This window comes from Phoxinus phoxinus (assembly GCF_949152265.1).
Source record: "Phoxinus phoxinus genome assembly, chromosome: 23".
Taxonomy (NCBI): domain Eukaryota; kingdom Metazoa; phylum Chordata; class Actinopteri; order Cypriniformes; family Leuciscidae; genus Phoxinus; species Phoxinus phoxinus.
This window is the reverse complement of record NC_136898.1, coordinates 10,182,715-10,205,410: the sequence shown is the minus strand read 5'-3', so window position 1 is coordinate 10,205,410 and position 22,696 is coordinate 10,182,715. Positions and strand designations below refer to the sequence as shown.

Here is a 22,696-nt window from a genome sequence, read left to right as displayed (position 1 = left end):
TATTTAAAATCATGCCCTGACAAAATAACAAGATAAAGTGATGATATCACACCTCTACACTTGAGTATTTCATATCCTGCACGGATGATGATGTCATCATGACCGTTCATGTATTTAGGCTATGGAATTGTAAACCATTTGAATAAAGCACAGTTATGAACAACTAAATTATATATAGGCTAGAGAGAATAAATGCAATATTTTTATCCATCGAAATGTTTAAAGTAAATTTGGATAATTAAGAATAATTTGGAAACATAATAGGAAATTAAACTAAAATACAATAAAACATTTTCCTTCAATACCATATAATAAAATGTGTCAGATTTTCATTGGTAAAGTAATCGTTTACACACATATTCATGAGGGACACAAAACGCACCTTTTTCGAGGAATGACACACAATGCAAATATAGCCTTGGAAAAAAACACTGAAATTCCAAGTCAAAAGTAGCGAGATGTCTGAGTGTCACAGATCATATTTTCAACGTTTTCTTTGGCTTCGTAACCTTAACCACTTTGTTATGCTAATGGCCCCTGACATCAGCGCGAGATCAAAGTGGCGCGAGGGCTCATATAGTCTCGACCTCCGTGTGCACCGTCAGTCCAGCAGATTCCAGCGCGCGAGCAGCACAGCACAGCAAAACCAAGACACTTCTCTTCATCACTGGACTGTTGCATGATGCTTTCTCACTCGGACTTCACAAAAACGGATTAACTGCAGAAGTTTGGCTGGATTTAAATAAAACGCACCTTTGGATTACTTTGCACAATCGGCATTTTTTTGACGTCAGCCTCTGTTTGATAAAGGTGAGGATGAAAGTGCATTCCGTTTTATTGTGCACAACGTTTTTACGTTTGATTGCGTCTCTTATTTACAAAGATGTCGTAGTTTTTAAATATCCCTGGTGCAAATTAAAGTCAATTGACAGAGCAATAAAATCTTCAATAGTGCCAAGATTGTAGACCACCCAAAGGGGTTATATCGAGTGAACTAATTACATTTTAAGTTCACTTCGGTTCCCCCCAGGTGAAAATACAGGAGATAAAAGATAAAGTGCAATCTTTGCGAAAGCGCAGCCTGCAAGAGTAAAACAGCTGTTTTATTGCTTTTGCGTAGGCTATTTATTGCTACAGCCTACAATTTAATCTTATCTCTCATATATTTAAATAGGCGTTATCTATATAATAAATGAGGTTTGTTTAATTATGTAGGCTGTATATGAGCTCTGAAAAATATTAAAATCTCTAAACCACGTACAGGCGTAGCTATATCTGTCCTAATGGGATATAGATTAGATAATGCATGGGATGTAAACTACACTACGTATTGTTTTAATTTTCTTTAAAGCAAAAAAAAAAAAAAAAAAAAAGTTAAATTGCTGCCTTAAATTTGTTGTGTCCAAGTTACAATCTCCACATTAAAATCTGTTGTTGATAAAAGCACTAATAAATAAATGAAACCGTATCAATTAGAGTGTAAATTATAGTAGCAAGTTCAACAGCAGAAAACATTTTAAGTGTAATACATATAACAAGTACTATAATTTTGATACATTAGGTACATCTGTAGCTGTAATAGCACTTTTAATGTATAGTTGTCTGGCTAGGTCATAGCCAGGAGGGGGAAAAACAACAACTCTGCTATCTGGACAATCACTGTCTGTATGTGAAAGCATCATGCCTGAGGCCAGACAGCATGTCCACTGGGAGGTAGTATCTGTTTATTGCCCTCCTGTTCCAGCGAATGGAATCATCTGAAAACATTTGATAACATTCCAAAAATTGCCACACCTAAATTTACGAAATTTGCATGCGGAATATTAGAAAACACTCTGCAAGTTTAAAACACAAAAAAATTGGAACGTAGCCTACTATTAAAAAATAGAGTTTTGCTTTAGAATAATGTATCTTTTGTAATTAGTGTTTTCTTAACTGTTTCTCACAAGGAGATAAAAAAACTAAAATGTATAAAATAAAATAAAAGTAAACCCGCACAACAAGAGAATACGGTAATGCAATAGAATTGGCTAATATAATAACAATACAGCCTTAAAATACAAAATTACTTTTTGGAGCAATAGAAAAGCGGTGTGTAAAAGGTGTCTTCAAAGTGTCAAGTGCACATTGCATAGCAACCATCAGATGTGTGTGATCGATGTAATCTGAATCTTTTTTTCTTTTTTTTTTAAAGCAGGAGAGGGACAGAAAGAAGGAACAGGTGTCATGGCTTTTGGCTTTTAATTATAATTGTGTCAAGAAGCAGTGGGGTCAGCGAGCACCTGCATCAGTGTCTTCTGATCGAGCTGGATCTTATTGTACAGCATGAAGCGAACCTTCCCTTCACTCCCGCTCTGTCTCCTCACATTCCTGCTCCTGTCTCAGCAGTGCACAGGAATCAAATGGCTGTGAGTTGCTCCTTTCTCTCTCTCTCTCTATATATATATATACTGAAACTGTTTCAAATGCATTCAAGATGTTTTTTCAAGATGATTTGTCAAACTATGTGTAACATGAAAAAAAAAAGACTTTTGTAACCTGGGAATCGACCTTTTCTTGACATGGAACAATGGCTTTTAATTAGGAAAAAATCTAAAAAGTCGCTTTACAGAATTTGATCTCAGTTCTATTAAGTCAAAAGTAAATCCAGTTCAACACTAACTTCCCGGAAACTTGTAATTTCTGCTAAATGTTTTGTATTCACATAATTGATACATCGGAATGGAAAACATGACGGTGGATAAATTTGGATGTGAAGAGGCCATTTCGCATGCACAGGATGCTGGTAGAGGTTTCCAAAGTCTTGATATTGCATGGCAAGAAATACAAAACAGATGCCGCCATAAACACCTGTGTTCCCTGGATAACAAAGACAGAGCGTGTATGTGTGTGAGTGCGGAGGTTAAGACAGGGGTCTGTCAGTCACAGCATACCATGGAACATAAAGTGGCGGCCCCTAATCTGAAACAGGCATAGGTAGAGCGGACATTGGTTGGTTCTCACGAATAGTGTGTTTTAGTAAAATAGAACAGGAATCATGAAAACAACGCTTGAATTCAACAGGTTTCACTACAAACTCTTACTGAAATGAATATTGTTTATCTTTAATGATTTTGGTCGCAGACGTTTCGCAATAATTTCTTGTATTAGATCATGTCTAAGATTACATCCATGACTTGAGTTTTCTACTACTTAACCTTGCAACAATTATTATAGTATTGTATGACAGCTGCTATACCATGATACATTCTCTAAAGTTTTTAACAATGAACAAATTATCTTGCGGATAAACAACATTTTTTCCATTGGCAATTGCTTTTTGGTTCCTTTCTTGCTTCCAAGTGATGCAGAAATAATCTTCTTCCATTTGCTCTAATCTTGATTGATTATCTCTGGGAATGGGTTGTTGTTTGCATGCCTTTGCGAGCGAGACACTGAACAATTTTAGCCCGCAGCTTAAATGCGTGCGAGAACGCTTTCTCGTTGAAACGTTGATGTTACTCTTAATATTTTAGAGCTGGCTTTAACCAAGGTTATTTGAGTTTGAGTTTAAACTCAAGACTTGCCACAAATATTTTGATCACTTTTCACACCACCAAACATGTGAATTCCGTTTAACTTGTGATATAAAATTTGATTAAACATCTTCAAAAGGCATTTAAATGAACGAATAGAGTTTACAGACATCAAGTGTTCACTGAAACATGTGCCTTTCCTCATCCAGGGCACTATCACAGACCACACAACACATCAACAAGACCCAGCACTGCAAGACTTTGCCAGGCCTCGTCTCCTCTCAGGCTCAGCTCTGTAGGAGTAACCTGGAACTCATGCAAACCATCATCCAAGCAGCACGGGAGGTTAAAAAGGTCTGCCAAAAGACCTTCTCAGACATGCGCTGGAACTGTTCCTCTATTGATACTCAAAAATTCCTCCCGGACCTGGAACGAGGTGAGTTACAGAAGAAAATCATGTCCAAAGAGGATTATTTCCAAGTCAAGCCTATTTTGTGTGAACCGTTTCTGAAATCTATCCACAGATGTTCTGTTTAGACACAGTAAGCCCTAAATATGCGAAAGGGCCACTGTCCGTCTATTGCCAGTTCCTTCAAGGCAACTCAACTGACCACACACCTCTCTTTATGCCCGAGTGTGGTTTCCATTCAGGCCTTAATAGGTCTGAGGAACCCATCTAATTGTTGAGGGAAAACTTTATGAGGGCAATGGTTTAAAAAGCAGCCTACGGTGATCCTTAAACACTCTCGCTCCGGGTAACGAAGACTATGCCAGTTAAATGCTGCAATTGGGCCTAAGTGCCTCGCTGCATGATAAAAGAAATCGTACCCCTGCTCACCCGGAAACCTCCGACCCATGGAATTCTTGCACATCGCTCTTCTTTCTTTTGCTCCGTTTGATGTGAGGCTTCACGGAGGAGCAGCGTTTACTGTGAGGACTAACAATAGGATCCATTCTATTCAATGAGAGATGCTATTGAGTGAGTTAGTCAGTAATGGACAGAGAATTGCCTTTTTTTTGTGCTAGTTTCAGTCTTTTAAATCCCACAGTTTTACCCTGTGTCCGACCCCTGTAGCACAGATGTGATTTTTTTAGCTGTCAACTAATTAAAGAAATATGAAATCAATTAAATAAAATAGTGAAGAAAGGGATATCATGTTGTCCACTTATTGTTTTTCATTGCTTTTCCATGGATTAATGTTGTGGCGTCACGTCTTGAATTTCCACACGGCGCTGACACATGCATGCTTCGCTTTGACGGATGGTTTAATCGTCCTCCCTATTTATTTATTAAGAGCTTTTAGCATGATCCAAATGCTGGGGATGGTCAAAGTAAATCTGGTTGAAGTTCTAGAGAACTGCCCTCCTTCCCCGTAGACCGTTCGCATTTGTCAAGAGTTAAAGCGCTCCTGCTTCTCATAAGTGCACCGCTAAGGAGATGTTCTTTGATGTACCTTGTACGGGGTCAAGCTGAGCCTCTCCAGTTTCTACACCTATTATCTTGTCATGACATATGTGCACTGTGAGAACAGTTCAGTAATCTCCACCATTATCCTTTCATACTGCATTCTGACGGGTTTCTCATGTTGCTTTGCTTTTCTATAAGGGAAAAAAGTCAGTGATGAGGATTCAGAATTCATGTTTTTTTAAAACTAGCAAATTATTTAAATCTTTTTTTTTTTTTTCAGGAACGAGGGAATCTGCATTTGTATACGCTCTCTCTGCAGCCGCTATAAGTCACACTATAGCACGGGCGTGCACCTCCGGAGACCTGAGGTTGTGCTCGTGTGGTCCGATTCCAGGTGAAATACCAGAGCCTGGGTACAGGTGGGGCGGCTGTGCTGATAACCTGCATTATGGTCTCCTTATGGGCTCCAAGTTTTCTGATGCACCCATGAAGTTTAAGAAGAAGTCTGGCACGCATGCCAACAAGCTGATGCATCTTCACAATAGCGAAGTTGGCAGACAGGTAAGCGGTACCTCACAGAAACCACATGGAATCAATTATTCACTATGAAAGACACAAGGCTTAAAGGGTTAGTTCACCCAAAAATGAAAATTTTGTCATTTATTACTCTCCCTCATGTCGTTCCAAACCCGTAAGACTTTCATTCATCTTCGGAACACAAATTAAGATTTTTTTTATGACATCTGAGAGCTTTCTGTCCCTCCATAGACAGCTACGCATTGTACGCAACTACCACTTTGACACTTCAAAAAGTTCATAAAGAGATCGAAAACTAATCCATATGAATTGAGAGGTTTAGTCCAAAATTTCTGAAGAGACTTGATCAGTTTATATGATAAACAGATTTAATTTAGTTTTTTATTCAGATGTAAACATTGATCAATGAACATAAATAGAATCTCAAATCTCAACAAACCTAATTAGTTCTTGCTGAAGCTCAAACGTGCTGCGTAACACGAGTATGAACCTAATTGATTCTTGCTGAAGCTCAAACGTGCGGCAAAATTTCACGGGACATTCCAACAAGAATTTACATGGGAGTTTTGCATCAGTTTTCCACGAGATTTCGCTCGTCTTTGAGTTGGTGACATTGGTCAACAGAAAGCTTCTTGGTTTGACAGTCACTTCTGTGTGAGCTGTTCTTATTACATCCGACCTCCACTATTGACAATCTACTTTTTTTGGCTGCGATTTTTCACTGAAATACTGCTAATGTGACCACACCCTTAATCTGACAGGCAATCGGTCAAGGAATCTGATTCGAATTATAAACTTGATACAAACCAAGTTCATAATTAAAATGGGGTTTTTGGTATTCGTTTGAGTATGATCTGTTTTCAAAATAGATTTTTTTCTTTATTTGGGACACAATGTGTACATGATGGCATGCATAATGCAGAAAAGCTGTCCAAATTCACTAGTGTGTTGCATTCCCTGTGTAGATTGTCATAATGCCATTTTACTATTGACTTCATCTGAATCCATCCCAAACCCCCCTACGCAGGCTTTGCGAGACGCTCTGGTCATGAAGTGCAAATGCCACGGTGTTTCTGGATCCTGCTCCATTCGGACCTGTTGGAGAGGCTTACAGGACCTGAAAGACATCGCAATGGATCTGAAGATCAAGTACTTGTCAGCCACTAAGGTGGTCCATCGGCCCATGGGCACACGCAAGCAACTCGTCCCCAAAGACATCGACATCAGGCCAGTCCGAGAGAACGAGCTGGTTTATCTGCAGAGTTCACCAGACTTTTGCATGAGGAATGACAAGATGGGCTCTTTTGGTACTCAGGACAGGTGAGACTAACTAATTAACAGATGACATACTTTTATTGTTTACTTGATTTTTATTGTTTATTTGATTAAATGTCATTTTAGTTGGAATGGACACAAGTACTTCAGTATGTGACAGCAATGATTGATCATTAAAACTTATCTTAAAGTGCAAACATTTCATGCCCAGAAACAGCTGACAAAACTACAATCAAATTTAACTTAATCTAACGGCCTCATTTTTAACTTGCTGATTTGTTACTGATCATAAAAGCAAATTATGCCACATTTTAAAACTATTTTAACTTAAATTAGGTTGTAATAGGTTGTTTATAAACACAATGCTCATGTCATTAGATGTGATGCAACCTTTTAGTGTCACTTCATAAGGTTTATTTTGTCCCTCTTTTACTGTCTCTTCTCTTCCTTCTCTGGTGGTACCATTTTGTTGTTAAAAAAGTCCTGATAAAGCATAGAGGATCAGTCTGTGTGTGTGTACACACGTGTCTTTGACATGTCCAAAGTGACTGTGTCCTCTTTACCGTTATCAGAGTCAGTCTGTGAGTAATGCAGCTATTCACAGAGCTGAGAGCTCTCGGCTGATACCAGCACTGCACACACAGATTAGCACGACAATGAATTCTTCCTGCTTATTTCCTATTGTTTTATCAGTGGAGACTCAGGTATAGATTTAGGTAAGAATGGAGTGACCTCAGCTTCCTTGCTTTTGTTATGTTTGCATCTAAATGTGCTCTGTAATGTTGGTTTTGGCTAAGATACATGGAATTATTGGATCATATGACATGATTTTTCAGCAACCGTGTGCATATCACAGTCTTAAAGTCACCATGAAATTGACAATTCTAATTTTTAAATTAATGTGCCCTCATAATTTATAATCATAATAACTTCCCCTCACTCTTCTCTGATGATGTGTTTACTGGTGCGAGGGCAGGAAAACCTGCCACTCACATGACATCACAACAATAGTAAAGCACAAACATTCAACCATCCAATCAATTCCTGATTGACAAGTCCTGTCCTACATTTTTTCTTGTTTGGGAAGCTGTTTCGCTTTGATATACAGCACAATAGGAAAGAAAAGACTATCACCAAAAACACCTCCAAAAATGGCGGCAACAAAAATAAAAGACTCTGGACAAGTGCTTTTGCACCCTTAAAGGGCACTTTGGGAAGGGGACACCATTTGTAGGGGCGATCCAAATGAAAGTGAACAACTAAATCTTTTCACAAAGGGCCCTTCCACAAGTCTATTAGCGAAGGGAACATGTGATGGTCACTTCAAGGAAGTAATCTAATAGTTTATGGTTAAGTCCTCGTGCTTCATTTTAAATCTAGATATGGATATCTGAGTGATATATTACACACATATCAAGGTTAAAAAAGTTTCATAGGTAAGAAATGTGTTTAATGCTTAACAGATTGGGAATAGGGATAGGGATGCTCACTTACAATTGAAATTCGGCCACTAATATATAGTAATAATAATTATATATAGTAATAATACAATTATTTTACTTTTTTCTATAGTGTTTAGCGTGATTTGAGCTACAGAAGAAATATGTATAATGTTTCTAACATAACATTTTAACATTAAATAATGTTTACATAATAATATCTTATGTCCCAGTGAGTAGATTTGTCATAGATTATTCGGTGTCAGTTATATCACAATGTCATCTGGTGAGAATTTAGAGTTGGAACTTTATGTTTTATAATTCTTAAACACTCAATATTTTCAGCTGAACATTGTAACCGTTTAGGCTTTACATATAGGTATTATATCAGTGCACAAATAACCTAGAGACATGCTGTATGTCAGGTGCACTCAACACACAGTATGCATCCTCAGCCTTAGTCCTGATAAGACCACTCACATGCGCTCTCTGTTCATATATTTAGTGCTTTGCACTTGGTCACAAGACACTGGTGTGTTTTGTAATCATTAGAGAACGTCAACAGGGAACTGTGTGTGTCGCACATGTTGCTTCTATGGTGGTCTCTGGTATGTAGAGGGTTCAGCTCCTCTGTTGAACCCATCACCCTATACCTGTCTCTGAAACATGTGACTACAACATCTCCTGTCCTCACATTTAATTGATTTGATATGCTGTCAGTTCTACAGAAGGTCAATTAGCATAATACCATAAAACGAGGGTGAGTCTCATGAAACCTGTGAAGAACAAGACCAGGTCATATTCCACCCCAAAATCAGCACTATATATATATAATATCAGCACTATAACAATTAATAATAAAATGTTATTTTGATTTTTGATTTGATTTTGGGGGTGAAATGTGAGATTCACCCATGAAGTCAGGAAGCAGTCAGGAAGCTGCTATCATTGCACATCCTCTCTTTGTGATTTGGAAGGTCTTAAGATAATGAGCCGTAAGTGTTACCCTAACTAGACCTGCAGAGTTGGGTTCTCTAATCTGATTTGGCGATGAGAGATGGGTAGAGACCAAATGACAAGCGTATCTCATCTGTCTCATCTATAGTTACATTGCTCTCCGCGTTCCCCCGTGCTGCTTTGTGGGCCACAAGACTGCGATTAATGAAATTGGCACATTAGAAGTTCAGACAGAACAACATCCCAAAGGCTTAGAGATGATCGGTATCGCTAAAGAAACAATCTGTGAGCGCTGTTTAAAAGATGTGTTTTAAAATGTGTTTTCACTTTGAGGTAAAATGTTAGGTTCTGCTCACAGCTGTTAAATTGTGAAACTGATGGTAAAACCAGATCACTTGAAGAACATTGGGAGTTTAGGAGGAAAGTATACTAAATGTAGGATTTTTCCCCCTACTCTTCATAAATTATAAACTTTTTGACTTTTGACTCCACGTTGGTGCAGGTCAGTTTTTGAATATATGCTACTCATCGAGTCCTAAAGCATATTCGCCTGCCTTTCATCATTGACCTGAGAGACTTTTCCTTTAGTTTTAAATAACAGCATTCTTCCCTTCTCTCTCCTTCTCATAGTAGCCATGCCTTCTGTCTGTCTCTCAGCACCCTGAGCATTAACACCACACAATTATAAAACAATGCACTTACACGGAGAGGGCTACACACAGGCCGACCCCTCGTGTATAGAGTGTGATTTATGACAGGGCTATTCATTGCTCAGATGCCTCAGGCTTCAGTACACGAGGGCGTCTGCAAGATCCACTCCTGCTAGATTTAAATGCAAGAGTAGAAAATGTTCCCTGGGTACGAATCAACTGGCTCTTAAACGAGCTATAAGAAGTTTTAGTGCTGTTGGTTTAATATGTGGCTGAGCTAAATGTTTACCTTAGGTTTGAAAAGACGCTTATGTTTAGTAATGGCTCTCATGGTGTTTGTGTAAATGTATTTTTGAAGTCTTGTTCCTGGATTGGGTACGAGTTAGTTGTCCAACAACTGACTAGTCAGTTAGTACATTTATTACATTTACAAGTTTTTTTTTTTTTTAAGTGTGTGTTTTCCCCCCCGTTCATTATTAAAAAGTATTGATACATTTTTAATCAGTGAGACAAATTGGCTGTTTTATATTTTACAAATGTAAAAAAAAGATAATGATAGATAAATAGAGAAAATAATTCTGAAAATATTTCTATAATTTATCATTCATTCAATATTAAAATTTCTGGATAAAATGTTTTAAAATAATAAATAATATTAACTGTGAAAATAGAAAAATTTAGAAGATATTTCCAGATTTTGTTTAAAATAAAAACAAAAATGTATATTCCTTAATATTTAAGTGTGTTGTTGATAAAAAATAGTCACATCATTATTTTTTTTAGTACTTGTATAATAAACTTTATATGTTTTTAAAAATACTTTTTATGAAAAACTGTAATAAAAAGTACTATTTTAGAAATATAAAAAGTGAAAATATAGAAAATATTTATGCAGATTTTTATATAATATATAATATAATTAATCAATATGAAGTCTTGATAAAAAATAGACTTAAAAATAATAATGGATAATATTTATATTGAAATATATATTTCTCCCAAATATGTGTGTGCTTTGTCTCGCTATGACCCGTTAAAAATAGCCCTAAAGTATTATGTAAAAATCTCCTGAGAAAGTCATCCAATCAGAGCAATTATACTAGTATAACTAGTTGTTGTCAACCCATTACTGAGTCTAGTTTATTTTGTATATTTGCATTGACTTAGTTTTTATAATGTTTCAGAGTTGAATGGTTGGTACGGTCTGTACTATAAAGTTGTTTTTGTCTGTGTGTTCTGCAGGCAGTGCAATAAGACCTCCAGCGGCAGTGACAGCTGTGATCTGATGTGCTGTGGCAGAGGCTACAACCCTTATTCAGAGAGAGTGGTGGAGCGCTGCCACTGCAAATACCACTGGTGCTGCTACGTCACGTGCAAAAAGTGCGAGAGGACTGTGGAGAAATACGTGTGCAAATGAGTCTGCTATCCATCTCTGCGGTCTGCTCCGATTATTGTGCTGACCCCCATCACACGTACCTATTCTCAGCTAAACTAATCTAACGGAGATCTGGAATGCGCTCTACTCATTTGAACAGAACTGGACTGAATTCTCATTCGAATTCCCAGACATTGTGGTTGAACAAGCTGAAAATGTCAAGACTTGATTCTGTTCTAGATATATTCAGCCTGGGTGTGGAGCATAACCTTTGTCTACCTGACATACTCGGCCACAGATAACCAAAGCATGTTACCAACGAGGCTTACTTTTGTCTTGTGCTTTTCCAGCTTGTATGCTTTTGAGAAGACATGGTTTATTTTTGGCTATAGGAACTTTTATAAAGAAATATCAACTCAGAAGCTGGACTTCATTTTTTTTACTGCACAAATGAACATGGTTTTTCGTTAAAAACACCCAGCTCACCGTCCTCAAGAGGATTTTTCCTCTTTTTTTAAAACATAAAAGCATATGCTCCTTTATCCAGATTTTTAGTCTATTTTCTTACACAGTACCCGGGCCGGTTTTTTTTTTTTTTTAAAGGTACATTTTCCCTATTTTTGACATGGCATTGATTTTAAGCACTCTTCTTAGAACCTTGCTTGACGTTCCAGAGGATTCCACATTCCAAGTTCTAAGGGATACAGGCCTCAAAACTCAGATGGTACTTTACTTTCACCAGTTAAGACTGTTTAAGAGACTGACGAGATAAAGAAAGTGCTGAACACGCAAAGGGAACTTCAAATGTGACTCTTGGATGAGGAACTTTGCAATGGCTACCATCTGTTGGTTGGTTACTTCAATTCTAGAGGAAGAATACCTGTATTTATTCCACGTATATCAGCAAGGACATTGGACTATATGTGTTGTGCCTTGTTATATTTTTACCCAACATAAAAAAATGCTGACATTCAAATGCCAAACCTCTCTGAGCATGTGAACAGAGTATGTGGGTCACTCATTGCGGCCTTCGTGAGCCACTTATCTGTGGATGTACATACTGTCATTTTTGTATGCTGAATTAAAAAAAAAAGAAATATTTATAAACTAATTAAAAATCTTTACCATTTAAACCTTTAAGACTCCCTTTTTTCTTTTCATTCACAATGACTTACTTTCATGACATGTTGAGCAAGATTGACTGCAAAAACAAAACCACACTGGCTAATTATTTCTTGACCGGTATATCCAAAGTTTTAACATAGTTGTCATTAATTTAAGTTCCTTGTCTTGAGCAAATAACAATTTAGCACAATTACACATGACATTTCTATTAATCATCTCACACTTGTTATTGTTCCGATTAAAAGCACACAAGAACTGGTCTCTCAAACTCAAAAACCCTTGGGAAGTGTTTGTTTGGACATCATAGCCCAATAAATAGCAACGTGCTAGTGCTAGCGCTAGCAAAACCTCGGTGCTTGGCATAATGTGCTCAGCTCTTTCCAGCGTTTAATTGTCCATTACTCAGGGGCCTGAATGACTGTTGTTTTATTCAGGTTTTACAACAACAGAGAAAATGACGTAGATGGACTGAAACCTTACATGAAAACAGGCTCAATTCCTTATTATTTTCAAATTGCTTCTCATGGTATGACCAGAGCAGATTTTCAAGGGGTTAGCATTTAGACGAGCCTCTTTGCTTTAGCTCTGTTTTAACACTTTGAGGTCATGAGCACCACCAGGCAAGCACATGTTCTCCATGTTGACTGACATTGTAAGAGAGCAAACTCGGCCAGGAAAGCAGACAGCTCAACACAACACCGGACAGGGAGGCCGGTTCGATTTTGTAGGTTTTACAGTGTTTCGTTTGTTTGCAGTAGTCAAGAAATCAGTGTGCGGGTGATTAGCACGTATTTTGAGAGGATTTTAATGATGAAAGTGCACAGTTCGTATACAGAAAAGTTCTGCCTTGTTAGCTAGCCAAGCTGTTGTCATGGACTCATATAGGTTTTTCATGCTGAGACTGCTCTCGGGCCAAGAACAACGCTAGTGTTTTCATACATGCCGAGGAAAATCCTGTAACAGAAAATCATTTGTAAAGTGGGACCGCTGAGAAGGAAGCAACGTGCTCGTACATCACGTTTCAAGTCGATTACGACCCAAAACACAATTGCAGATAGTAGCAGCAAGCTCATTACTTCCTGTTCTCCCTATCAACGTTGAACCAGACTTTCAAGACAAGTGAAATACATTTTTTTCTTGTAAATGTAACTAAAAACAACCTCAAGACAATTTACAAGACAGTCTGACAGTCTTATATAATGAACACAAAAGAACTTGTGAAAATCGAAAAACTCCACTCACAAAAAGTCCACTGGAAAACTAGGCATCATACACTTTAACAACAGAGGAAGGACGACATTATATCAGACTTTCAAGTCCTTCCAATTAAACCAAACTCACTCAGAAACATGCACCTTACTGTTATGAAGCGCATGACAAATAAAAACAATCGGCTCCAAATATCAAATGTGTTTTGATATCCTCCGACTGGATGGATTCATAATTTGAAGTGAAAAAAATGGAGTCTTTGCCATTATAAACTACATGATTTTCTGTAAAAATGTCAACTTCGACGGAGTGGATCTGATTTCTGCAACTAGCATGGACTACTCCAGACTGCAAATCAGGGTGACAATTTGGGCAAAAGCCTTGAGATGGTCTCTTCCTGTCTAAGTGGGTAGTTCTTGACCAGAATAAGCAACAAACAGACTTTATCTTCCACTATAAGTTCACATGCCAAATCAAAATGACATACTGGGTTAGCATGAACAAAGTCAGTCATGGGGTTGAGCTGGCATTGGATAAGTCTAAGTTTGGGCCTGTTTGTGGGGGCAGGTAGGGAAAAGAGAGGAAATAGCCATCTTGTGCAGGTGGGAGGGGTACTTCAGCGCCCACAGCTAGTTCTGTCGACAGACTCAAGGACGCCTCTGTCAGTTGTGTGCCCTATCCTGGCAGCTGGAGGTGGGGGTTTGGGGTGTTAGTCACCCCTGCCCTCTCTCTGTCAAAGGGGCTTGAGCTATCACCAACACCAGGGACTCTCAAACGATGAGTGAGAAGACGCATGACCGGGTACCCCGTTAAAAGAGGACAGCAAGCACAAAGACCGTGGAGGTCCAGCCGTCCTTTTCTCACGCACTCTCTCAGCCAGTAGCCATACCTGTCACATACACCTTTAAAGGAGTGTGAAGGTCGTCATGTCATGAGGGGGAAGTATGGCCAACTAATCATAATGGGACAGGTATAATGGGAACAAAACGGAAATAGAAATTTTGACAGTTACTGATAGCCAGTAATTATTCTCCATGCTGCTGCTGACAACATGACGTCTGATATTATAAATCTATATTGTTAACAGTGTTTGCTAAGGCAAGCATTTCCTAAAGTATATATTAAAATTATATTAAACTGTGTGCATATGCCAAAATAGCTACTAAAACACTCAATGCAACCACATAGCAACGAGATAGATAGATAGATAGATAGATAGATAGATAGATAGATAGATAGATAGATAGATAGATAGATAGATAGATAGATAGATAGATAGATAGATAGATAGATAGATAGATAGATAGATAGATAGATAGATAGATAGATAGATAGATAGATAGATAGATATACAACACAGGTTGTATAGTTTAAGACAATATCATTGGCCGATACTGATCATATATTACCAAACCAAAATGTTTTTATGAGGGTGTATGCTTGGCTAAAACCACAATTCTATCTAATTTATATAATATTTTATTACTTGTGCAAGAGGATGTACTGTACACTGTATGCCTAAATATAGATTGTACTTTCTTCTAAAAAGTATAATAATATCACCTAAATAAATATATTTGATTTGGCTTGAATAGCATTGCTTCTCTGCAGCAGATTAGATTTAATTCAATTCAGGAGTTTAGGAATGTTATTACTCCAGTTTTGACCTGATCACCTTGAAAATGGGATAGCCAAGACACATTTATATATCTTATATTCCTTATTTCTTGTAATTGGTTTCCTGCTGTGCACAAACTGAAATTTAAGACTATTCTACTAGTAAAACTCTTATACAAATACAAATTAGAAAGGTACAGAAACATTTTATTATTTAAAAATATTTGAGCTGTTGATCAAAAAATTTATCAAATAATAATTCTGTCAGTTCCACAAGTTTCTCTTTAAAAGCAAGTCCCTGTGAGAGATTTCCCATCTTTAGATGTTTGCACTAACCCCAGCATCATGTCCTGTGTGGATGCTCTGAGGATTGACCTCATTTTGACCCCTGTAAAAGCAGGATTAGGCTGGGATGGAAGCATAATGCATGCAGCTCAAACTCACAGGGAGATTTCTCCAATCGCTGTGTCCTGACTCAAAGCCAGGCTGAAACGGAAGCGGGACTATGAGCTAATGTGAGGCGAATGGCTCCAAAGGCCGGGACCCCCTTTGTTACGGCAGCTAATGTCTCCTTAACAGCAGAATCCTTTTGGTGCTCTGAAAAAGGCTGATTGTTCCATCGTACAGAGGAACTAATTATTGTTAAAGGCAAGTTGCCGCATCTCGCTCTCAGATTGCTTCACACCCGAAATGACCCGTGTGACGGAAAAAGAATGGGAGAAGTTTAATGGCTTGATAGAGAAAAGAAAGAGCCGTTTAATGGAGAGGAGCCAAAATCTGTTGGGTTAATGTCAGCGGAGACCATAAACCGCCGGTCGGCCTTTTGTGTGTGGCGTGGGGCTAGATACTTATTGTCAGTGGGGGGGACACAAAGAATTTGACTGGAATTGTAAAGGTATTGAGATGTACTGACCCGTACTGTAAATGGACTTTTGTGAAGCTGCTCTCTCCCCAGCCTCCAACCCTTTTGTAAATAGCGGGAGCAGTGTGCTCAGTTAAATACTGTTTTGTCATCATTGTGACCCTCAGGCTGTTCAGGACAGGCTTCAGGCATGTTGCCATGGAGAAGGTTGATGCAAGCATTCCCATCCTTCCCTATTCTCTCTGCTAGAGGGCATTAAAAGTGGCCATGGATTTGCAACCGGGAACAACCAGGCTGAAGAATCCTAGATCACTGATTCGAGTCTGAGAATGTATTTCCATTCTAGAAGTTCTGTTGTAGTCGGCACCTCTCAAATGAGTCTGTTGAAAGCAGTGATTTGTTGGTTTGTTGAACTTAGTTATACATTTACAGGGTTTTCTCATGACAACATTTTTGTTGGAAATGGTTTTGAGTTAAACACATTAGTTAACTATGCAAAGAATTTTAATGTTGCAACGTGAGAATAAATATAGTCCCTTTAAAATTCATCTCTCTCTCTCTCTACACACACAAACACACGCACGCAAGCAAGCAAGCACGCACGCACACAGCGCAATGGTTTAAAATCGTGCATTTGCAAAATTTGCAAATCTTAAACCTTACCTCTATGATGGTTCAACTTTGCAAATAATCCGCTTTAATCCAATGCTGAATTGTGGGGTGTGGTCCGTACGGATCATAGATCAACAACGATCCGCTACACCCCTAATACTGTGGAAAAGTCTTAGACATGTTAGTATTTTCACCCCCCAAAAAATGGTTTTAAGCCAGTTGTTCATATCTTTTGCTGTAGTGTGTTAATAGGAAATATCAGTTTACATTTGCAAACATTAATTTTGCCATTAATAATGAGATTTTTGTATGCATATCGACTCTGACAACAGCCGTTGCTCCACACGGATATCTGATCTCACCATAATCGAGTCTTTCTGTGATTACATGGAAAAAAAAGGAAAAAAACCTTCCTGCAAAGCTACAGTACTTGTGAGAATGTTTTAAAAAATAATGTCATAAATAGATTATATTTATCAATTAACTTCTATTAACTAAATCAACTTAATATTTGGTGTGAACACCTTACAGCTTTTGTCCAGTTTTAAGGGTAGTTTTTCAGGTAGCTTTGGAGGAAGGTTTCTTGAAGCATCTTGAAGACGTTGCCACAGTTCTTCTGGATTTAGTCTGTCTAAGTTTCTTCTGTTTCTTCATGTAATCTCAATGATGATTGAGATTACATAAAAAATGTAATATGAAAAATACTAGGGTGAAAAATACTAACGTGTCTAAGACTTTTGCACAGTACTTGTATATATTACAAAATATTATAAAATAAAATTCAGCCCAGAAATAAAGTGTTAAAGTTTCAAGCAATTAACTATTGGCAGTTGTATGTCCCAGCCCAATAGCTCCTAAATAGGATAACACTGGCCTAAGGAGACTAAGGTATACAGTAATGGAATTCAGTTTCTACAGTATAAAATCTGGAGTTAAGCACTTTGGGAAAAGTCAACACGAGTCTCTGTAATTGCTTGCAAATCTGAACGGCCGAGGAGGGAGAGAAAGGTTTGACTAAATAACGGAGTCAACAAACACCAGCACAATCACTGTGAGGGGTATTAGTAGCTGAGGCTGGTGAAAGGGGAGGCGACCCTGGGAGCGTTTTTAAATGGGCACTGTTTGACTGGGGCCTCTGCCAACCCCAGCTAGGGTTCCATATGTGTGCCTTTATTAGAATGGGATTGAACTTAATCACGTTTGGCTTATGTTGCACCCTGTGATTGCCGAGAGTAATTTTCAAGGCCAGCTGCTCATACAGACTCCCCACATTTCCCTGTCCTCTGCTCTTAAACAGGCTTCAAACCAATAAATTATTTTGCTTATCATGTTATGGCCGCTGTCCACTACGAACACACATACTTAACACACTGTTGCTGGCCAACGTAAACTAGTCTGGTCTACCGCTCCGGAGCCAATGCGGTGGCCACGGTTCGGCCAGGCCAGAGATCAGCGTCGATAATCCGACGAAATGGATGAACTAGTGCTTGAATCTGACCTCAGCTGAGAGTGAGTGCGGTCAGCTGTACATCTTCTCATGTCAACGCAGCGTGTGATGGATTTGTGCTGTTTTCTTTAATCTAATATACAGCCGGGCGTGCTCTGATAATCTGGCAGAAGAGGGCTCTTGTAAATGTGCCATATTAAATTCCTCAGCCGTTCACTCTACTGTAGCATTTTGTTCCCATCTCCCAATTTCCGAAGGATGACTTTGGTTTCAAATAACTTGGCTGGAGTGCAAAGTCCAGTTTGATTCGTGTTACTTAGTAAATACTAAACTATCACAGCCTCTAATTGAGTAATACAATACTGCTTAGATTTGCAACAAATTTGCACACTCTTTAATTTACAAAACCATTCGTTTTTCAGAACGAACAATGCATTTGAAGCTAATTAAAATAAGGCCTAGTCACATGGGTCATTTAATTCACTCGTATTTCATCGTGCCATTACCATCTGACAGAAATACAAGTCTTTGGCTCACAGACATTACCCTATAAACTTAATACGGTATAATTATACGTGTAAAGCGTTCAGCGATGCACCTGCAAGTGGAGAAACCATAAAAATGAGATTTTAATTCCAGTACAGGAAGTACGGCAGCCTCTGACATCCGAATGACACTGTGAAGTAAATAAATCATGCGGCCTTGGAATCTCGATCCATTTTTAACGTTTTTGCAAGGCAAGGAAAACATCAGATTCCATTTGATTAGGGCGAAATTAAAACGTACACACATGTACGTTCGCATCAATCTATCTCCTGCCACTGAAAGCACAAGTGATTGTGAGAGGTAGCTCTGCCGTTAATTGCTTCCATATTTCAGCCTGGATGAGGTAATTCCATGTATTTAGACCTGACTGAGAGCAAATGGCAGCAGTCAAACTCATTACAACTGATTATGAGTGCTTACAGGAGAGTATTGGCCGAAGCGCTTGAAAACGGTCTGATTGTGGCTCGTCCCATCAGGAATCAGGGTTGATTCTTCTCCGCCAGCAAAAAACATTTTGACATATCATTAAACAGTCATATACTTATTTTTCATATTATAATTAAGGGACACGCCATGCATCCCCCCACTCATCTATCACGGTAAATTAATATTGTAGGTGAAGGTTCCCTGCGTGTGCTTTGATTTATACATTAGCGGATCCATCGCTCTTCTGTTCATTTGAGCGGAGCTGGGTTTTGACAGGGAGAGCAGTCTATCACATCTCGGGCAGCTGACCCCATTCATAGGCTGCATATATCATACCCAGACCTGACAGAAACCTGATTTACAGTCTTTTATTATAGCACAGTAATGTGTTAAACCTCCACCTGGGCTGCTAAAACAACTCTGTGGGTAAATCTGGAGGGAGAACTAACTCTAGACTCAGAGCTGTGAACTGGCACTTAATAAGCACAGATTGTAGCCCATTAAACCCCTGAGAGGACTGAACTGTATCAGTCGAATATGAGAAGGAAGACCATCTAATGTTCTGAGAAAAACCCTCACAAATCCTTTGACTTCACCTCGATTTCACCCTACGGCTCACCCAAACATTCCTCTCTTCTGCTTGGACTGTAATAATCATTATTTGCATTCCAGTTCAGTCTCCATCTATATTTGGAGACACTGTAAGAAGTTGATGGTAAAGTCTTTTTTGTAAGGACTCAGCTGAGTGTTTGGAAATGAAACCCAAACACACCGTTCAGCATGAAAGAAAGCACTTACTTTGGCTCCTCAACTTACACTACCAGTTAAAAGTCTATACACACATCATTTTTTATTATTGCAATTTTTTTATAATTGTATAAAAAATAAAAATGGGAGCTTACACTCAAGTAAAAAAAACTTTCAAAATGTATTAATTATAAATACAGAATAATAGAATACAAGTAATCAAAACTATGAAATAACAAACAGTATGGGAAGTATGGTACATTATTAAAAAAAAATTAACTTTGCAAAAATTAAATAAATGACAGCTTAACCAAATTCATGAGACACATTCATACATTTAAACAGTATTAAATGCGTTTGAATGTACAGTATGTTGTGCGCCTATTCTAAACTTTAGATATTATGCTAAACTGGAATGAATGAATGAATGAATGAATGAATGAATGAATGAATGAATGAATGAATGAATGAATGAACGAATGAATGAATGAATGAATGAATGAATGACATGTTTATTTGGCTGGATATGAATAAAGATGTAAGCTGTCGGGCTTTCAGAACAATGACATCTCAGCCCAAGACAGAAGATAAATGAGAACCAGTTGGCCATTTGAAGAACCCATCATGATGTGTAATTTTGAAGTATTAGTCTATTTTCACCAGGATAACACAGCTGTAACTGATGACAAATATGGTTATCCATCTTAATTTCACTTGGGATTGTGTGGCAGAGAAGGGGGAGAAGGAGGAGGAGGAGGGGGAGAAGGAGGAGGAGGAGGGGGAGAAGGAGGGGGAGGAGGGGGGAGGCCTATATCCATCTTGCTCTAGCTTGGGCATAGTAAAGAGATGAAAGAATGTCAGAGAGACAGAGCAGCTGTTCTGAAAGTTTAAGAAGAGAGGGAGAGAGGAATCAGATGTTTGTTGCAGGTTGTTGAGGACATCAAGTCTACAGCATTAAACCATTGAAGCTCATCTCTTGCATGTAAGCTATTCGGTCCAGTCTTTCATTAACAGCCTGGCCTGCATCTCCTAAAAGCATCGTGAGCCTAAGTTGATAGTTGAACAATTGCCACCAATGGTCAATCAACTCAGGCTTACAATGCTTTGGGAAATGCAGACCTGGTCATTGTATGAAATGGGGGCCTTTCCAGTTTAATTGTAGCCTTGTGTAATACTTTATTAAACATTATATTAGATAAATAAGTATTAAAGGAATAGTTTACCCAAAAATTCATTTACTCACCCTCAGGCCATCAAATATGTAGGTGTCTTTTTTTCATCAGTAGAACAGAACATTTTTAGCTGAAACCGTGGTCCTTGGTCATATGCAAGTCAACAGCCTCTGTCACTTTGAGAGTGAAAAACAAAATTAATACCTGTGGCTCCTGGTGATTCATTGAGGTCTAATTGAGCAAAATTATCGATCTGTGCAAGAAACATTATTTACAACACTATTACCTGTAATCCACAGCCTCAGCAAACGGTCCTGTGCGCGTTAATGGCAGTCTGGAGCGCGAGCTTCCTCACACGTGAGCTGACGCTGTGTTTGCTTACGAGAGGGAAGACGCGGGAGCACGAGCAGTATTGTTCATCCAAGTGATACATACTTATGAATATCCTGGATGCCGCAACCTATATAAAACAAATAAGATTACGTTCGCTTACACGATCTCAATCGGAAAGATTGACTTAGTTTTCACACGTTTGAGAGCTCCCTCCCGCGCATCTACATTATGCCACAGGAAGCTCGCGCTGCAGAGGCTGTGGATTACATGTAGCCTAATAATGTTGAAAATAATTTTTCAGTTTCTTGCACAAATCGTCAATTGCGCTTCATAAAACCTCAATGAATTGTCAACAGCCACAGGTTTTCATTTTGTTTTGTCTTTACTTTGACTCTAAAAGTGACGGTAGCCATGACTTGCAATTACCAAGGACCAGATAAGTAATTGTTTGTGACTCAAGGTATTGAATGTCAACATTTCTACTAATATAATATAATATAATATAATATAATATAATATAGTTTTTGTTTATTTTTGCCTATAAGTTGTTGTGGATGTATGTACTTTAGGCTATATAGCCTAGGCTATTATATGAACTATGAAAGCCACAAATTTCACCTGTTTTGTAGAATGACCCAGCTGCCTTTTTCCTTCATTATGTTTTCCATTAGCTTTGACAGTCCACTAATCAACCCTGGATCCATTCACTGGGGAAAAGGACTTTAATCGACAACCGCCTGAAGCTAAACGAACACACCTTGGTGTCAGAGAGGTTCTTCTGCTTCCATACACTAAAACACTCCCGCGCAAATCCACATTTACGCACCTCTATGCATGTCACGATGTTTCCTCCTCATTTTGCATCGCGTGTCCTAATATTTACTCTCGGCTTCAAGTCCAGGCATAGTGTGTGCTTTTACCATCAGCGCTCTAACTGATACTGTCATTAATTCTAGGCTTCTCGAAGGACAGTATGACAAAGATTTGCCTTTTCACTGTACAACTATGCGCTGCGTGGAGCTGTATAGACTGACAGCAGCTTTTATTGCACTTCAATGCAGGCGATTAAGTAATCCAACCTTTGAATGGTTATATGGAACAAAAACAAGCAGGGAAAAAATAATAATAATCTCTCTAGTGTGACTATGCATTCAGTGAATATGGGCGGGTTGGAACTAGAGTGGGAATTCATATGCCTTTACATGTACCTTTTGAATCGTCATTGACCGAAAGTATGTGGAAGCTTATAAAACAGCTAAATGAAAAGGAATGTTTGTGCAAACAAATGTAATAACATCATTCATCACAACGCAATCCGCGAATGATGAATAGATATTAAATAAATATGGAAACAACATCTGCACAGATCAGAAGGGATAGACTGAAGAAAAGATGATTGTGTCTGTCTATGTGGCCAACAGGAGTGTATACAGGTCTGACTGAC

General features: G+C 38.4%; 1 protein-coding gene across 2 annotated transcripts; it reads left to right on the top strand.

Annotated features, from left to right (window-relative positions):
• Nucleotides 1-603: 603 nt before the first annotated feature.
• wnt11 (wingless-type MMTV integration site family, member 11) lies at nt 604-12,281 on the top strand. 2 transcript variants are annotated; one of them, XM_079599637.1, is made up of 6 exons: nt 604-810; nt 2,198-2,408; nt 3,725-3,951; nt 5,204-5,484; nt 6,488-6,780; nt 11,024-12,281. In XM_079599637.1, the coding sequence occupies exons 2-6, from the start codon at nt 2,326-2,328 to the stop codon at nt 11,196-11,198; spliced, it is 1,059 nt and encodes a 352-aa protein (XP_079455763.1). In that variant the 5' UTR covers nt 604-810; nt 2,198-2,325; the 3' UTR covers nt 11,199-12,281. The 2 variants fall into 2 exon arrangements, with proteins under 2 accessions (XP_079455763.1, XP_079455764.1); XM_079599638.1 differs by having other exon boundaries at nt 2,195-2,408.
• The last annotated feature ends 10,415 nt before the right edge of the window (nt 12,282-22,696 follow it).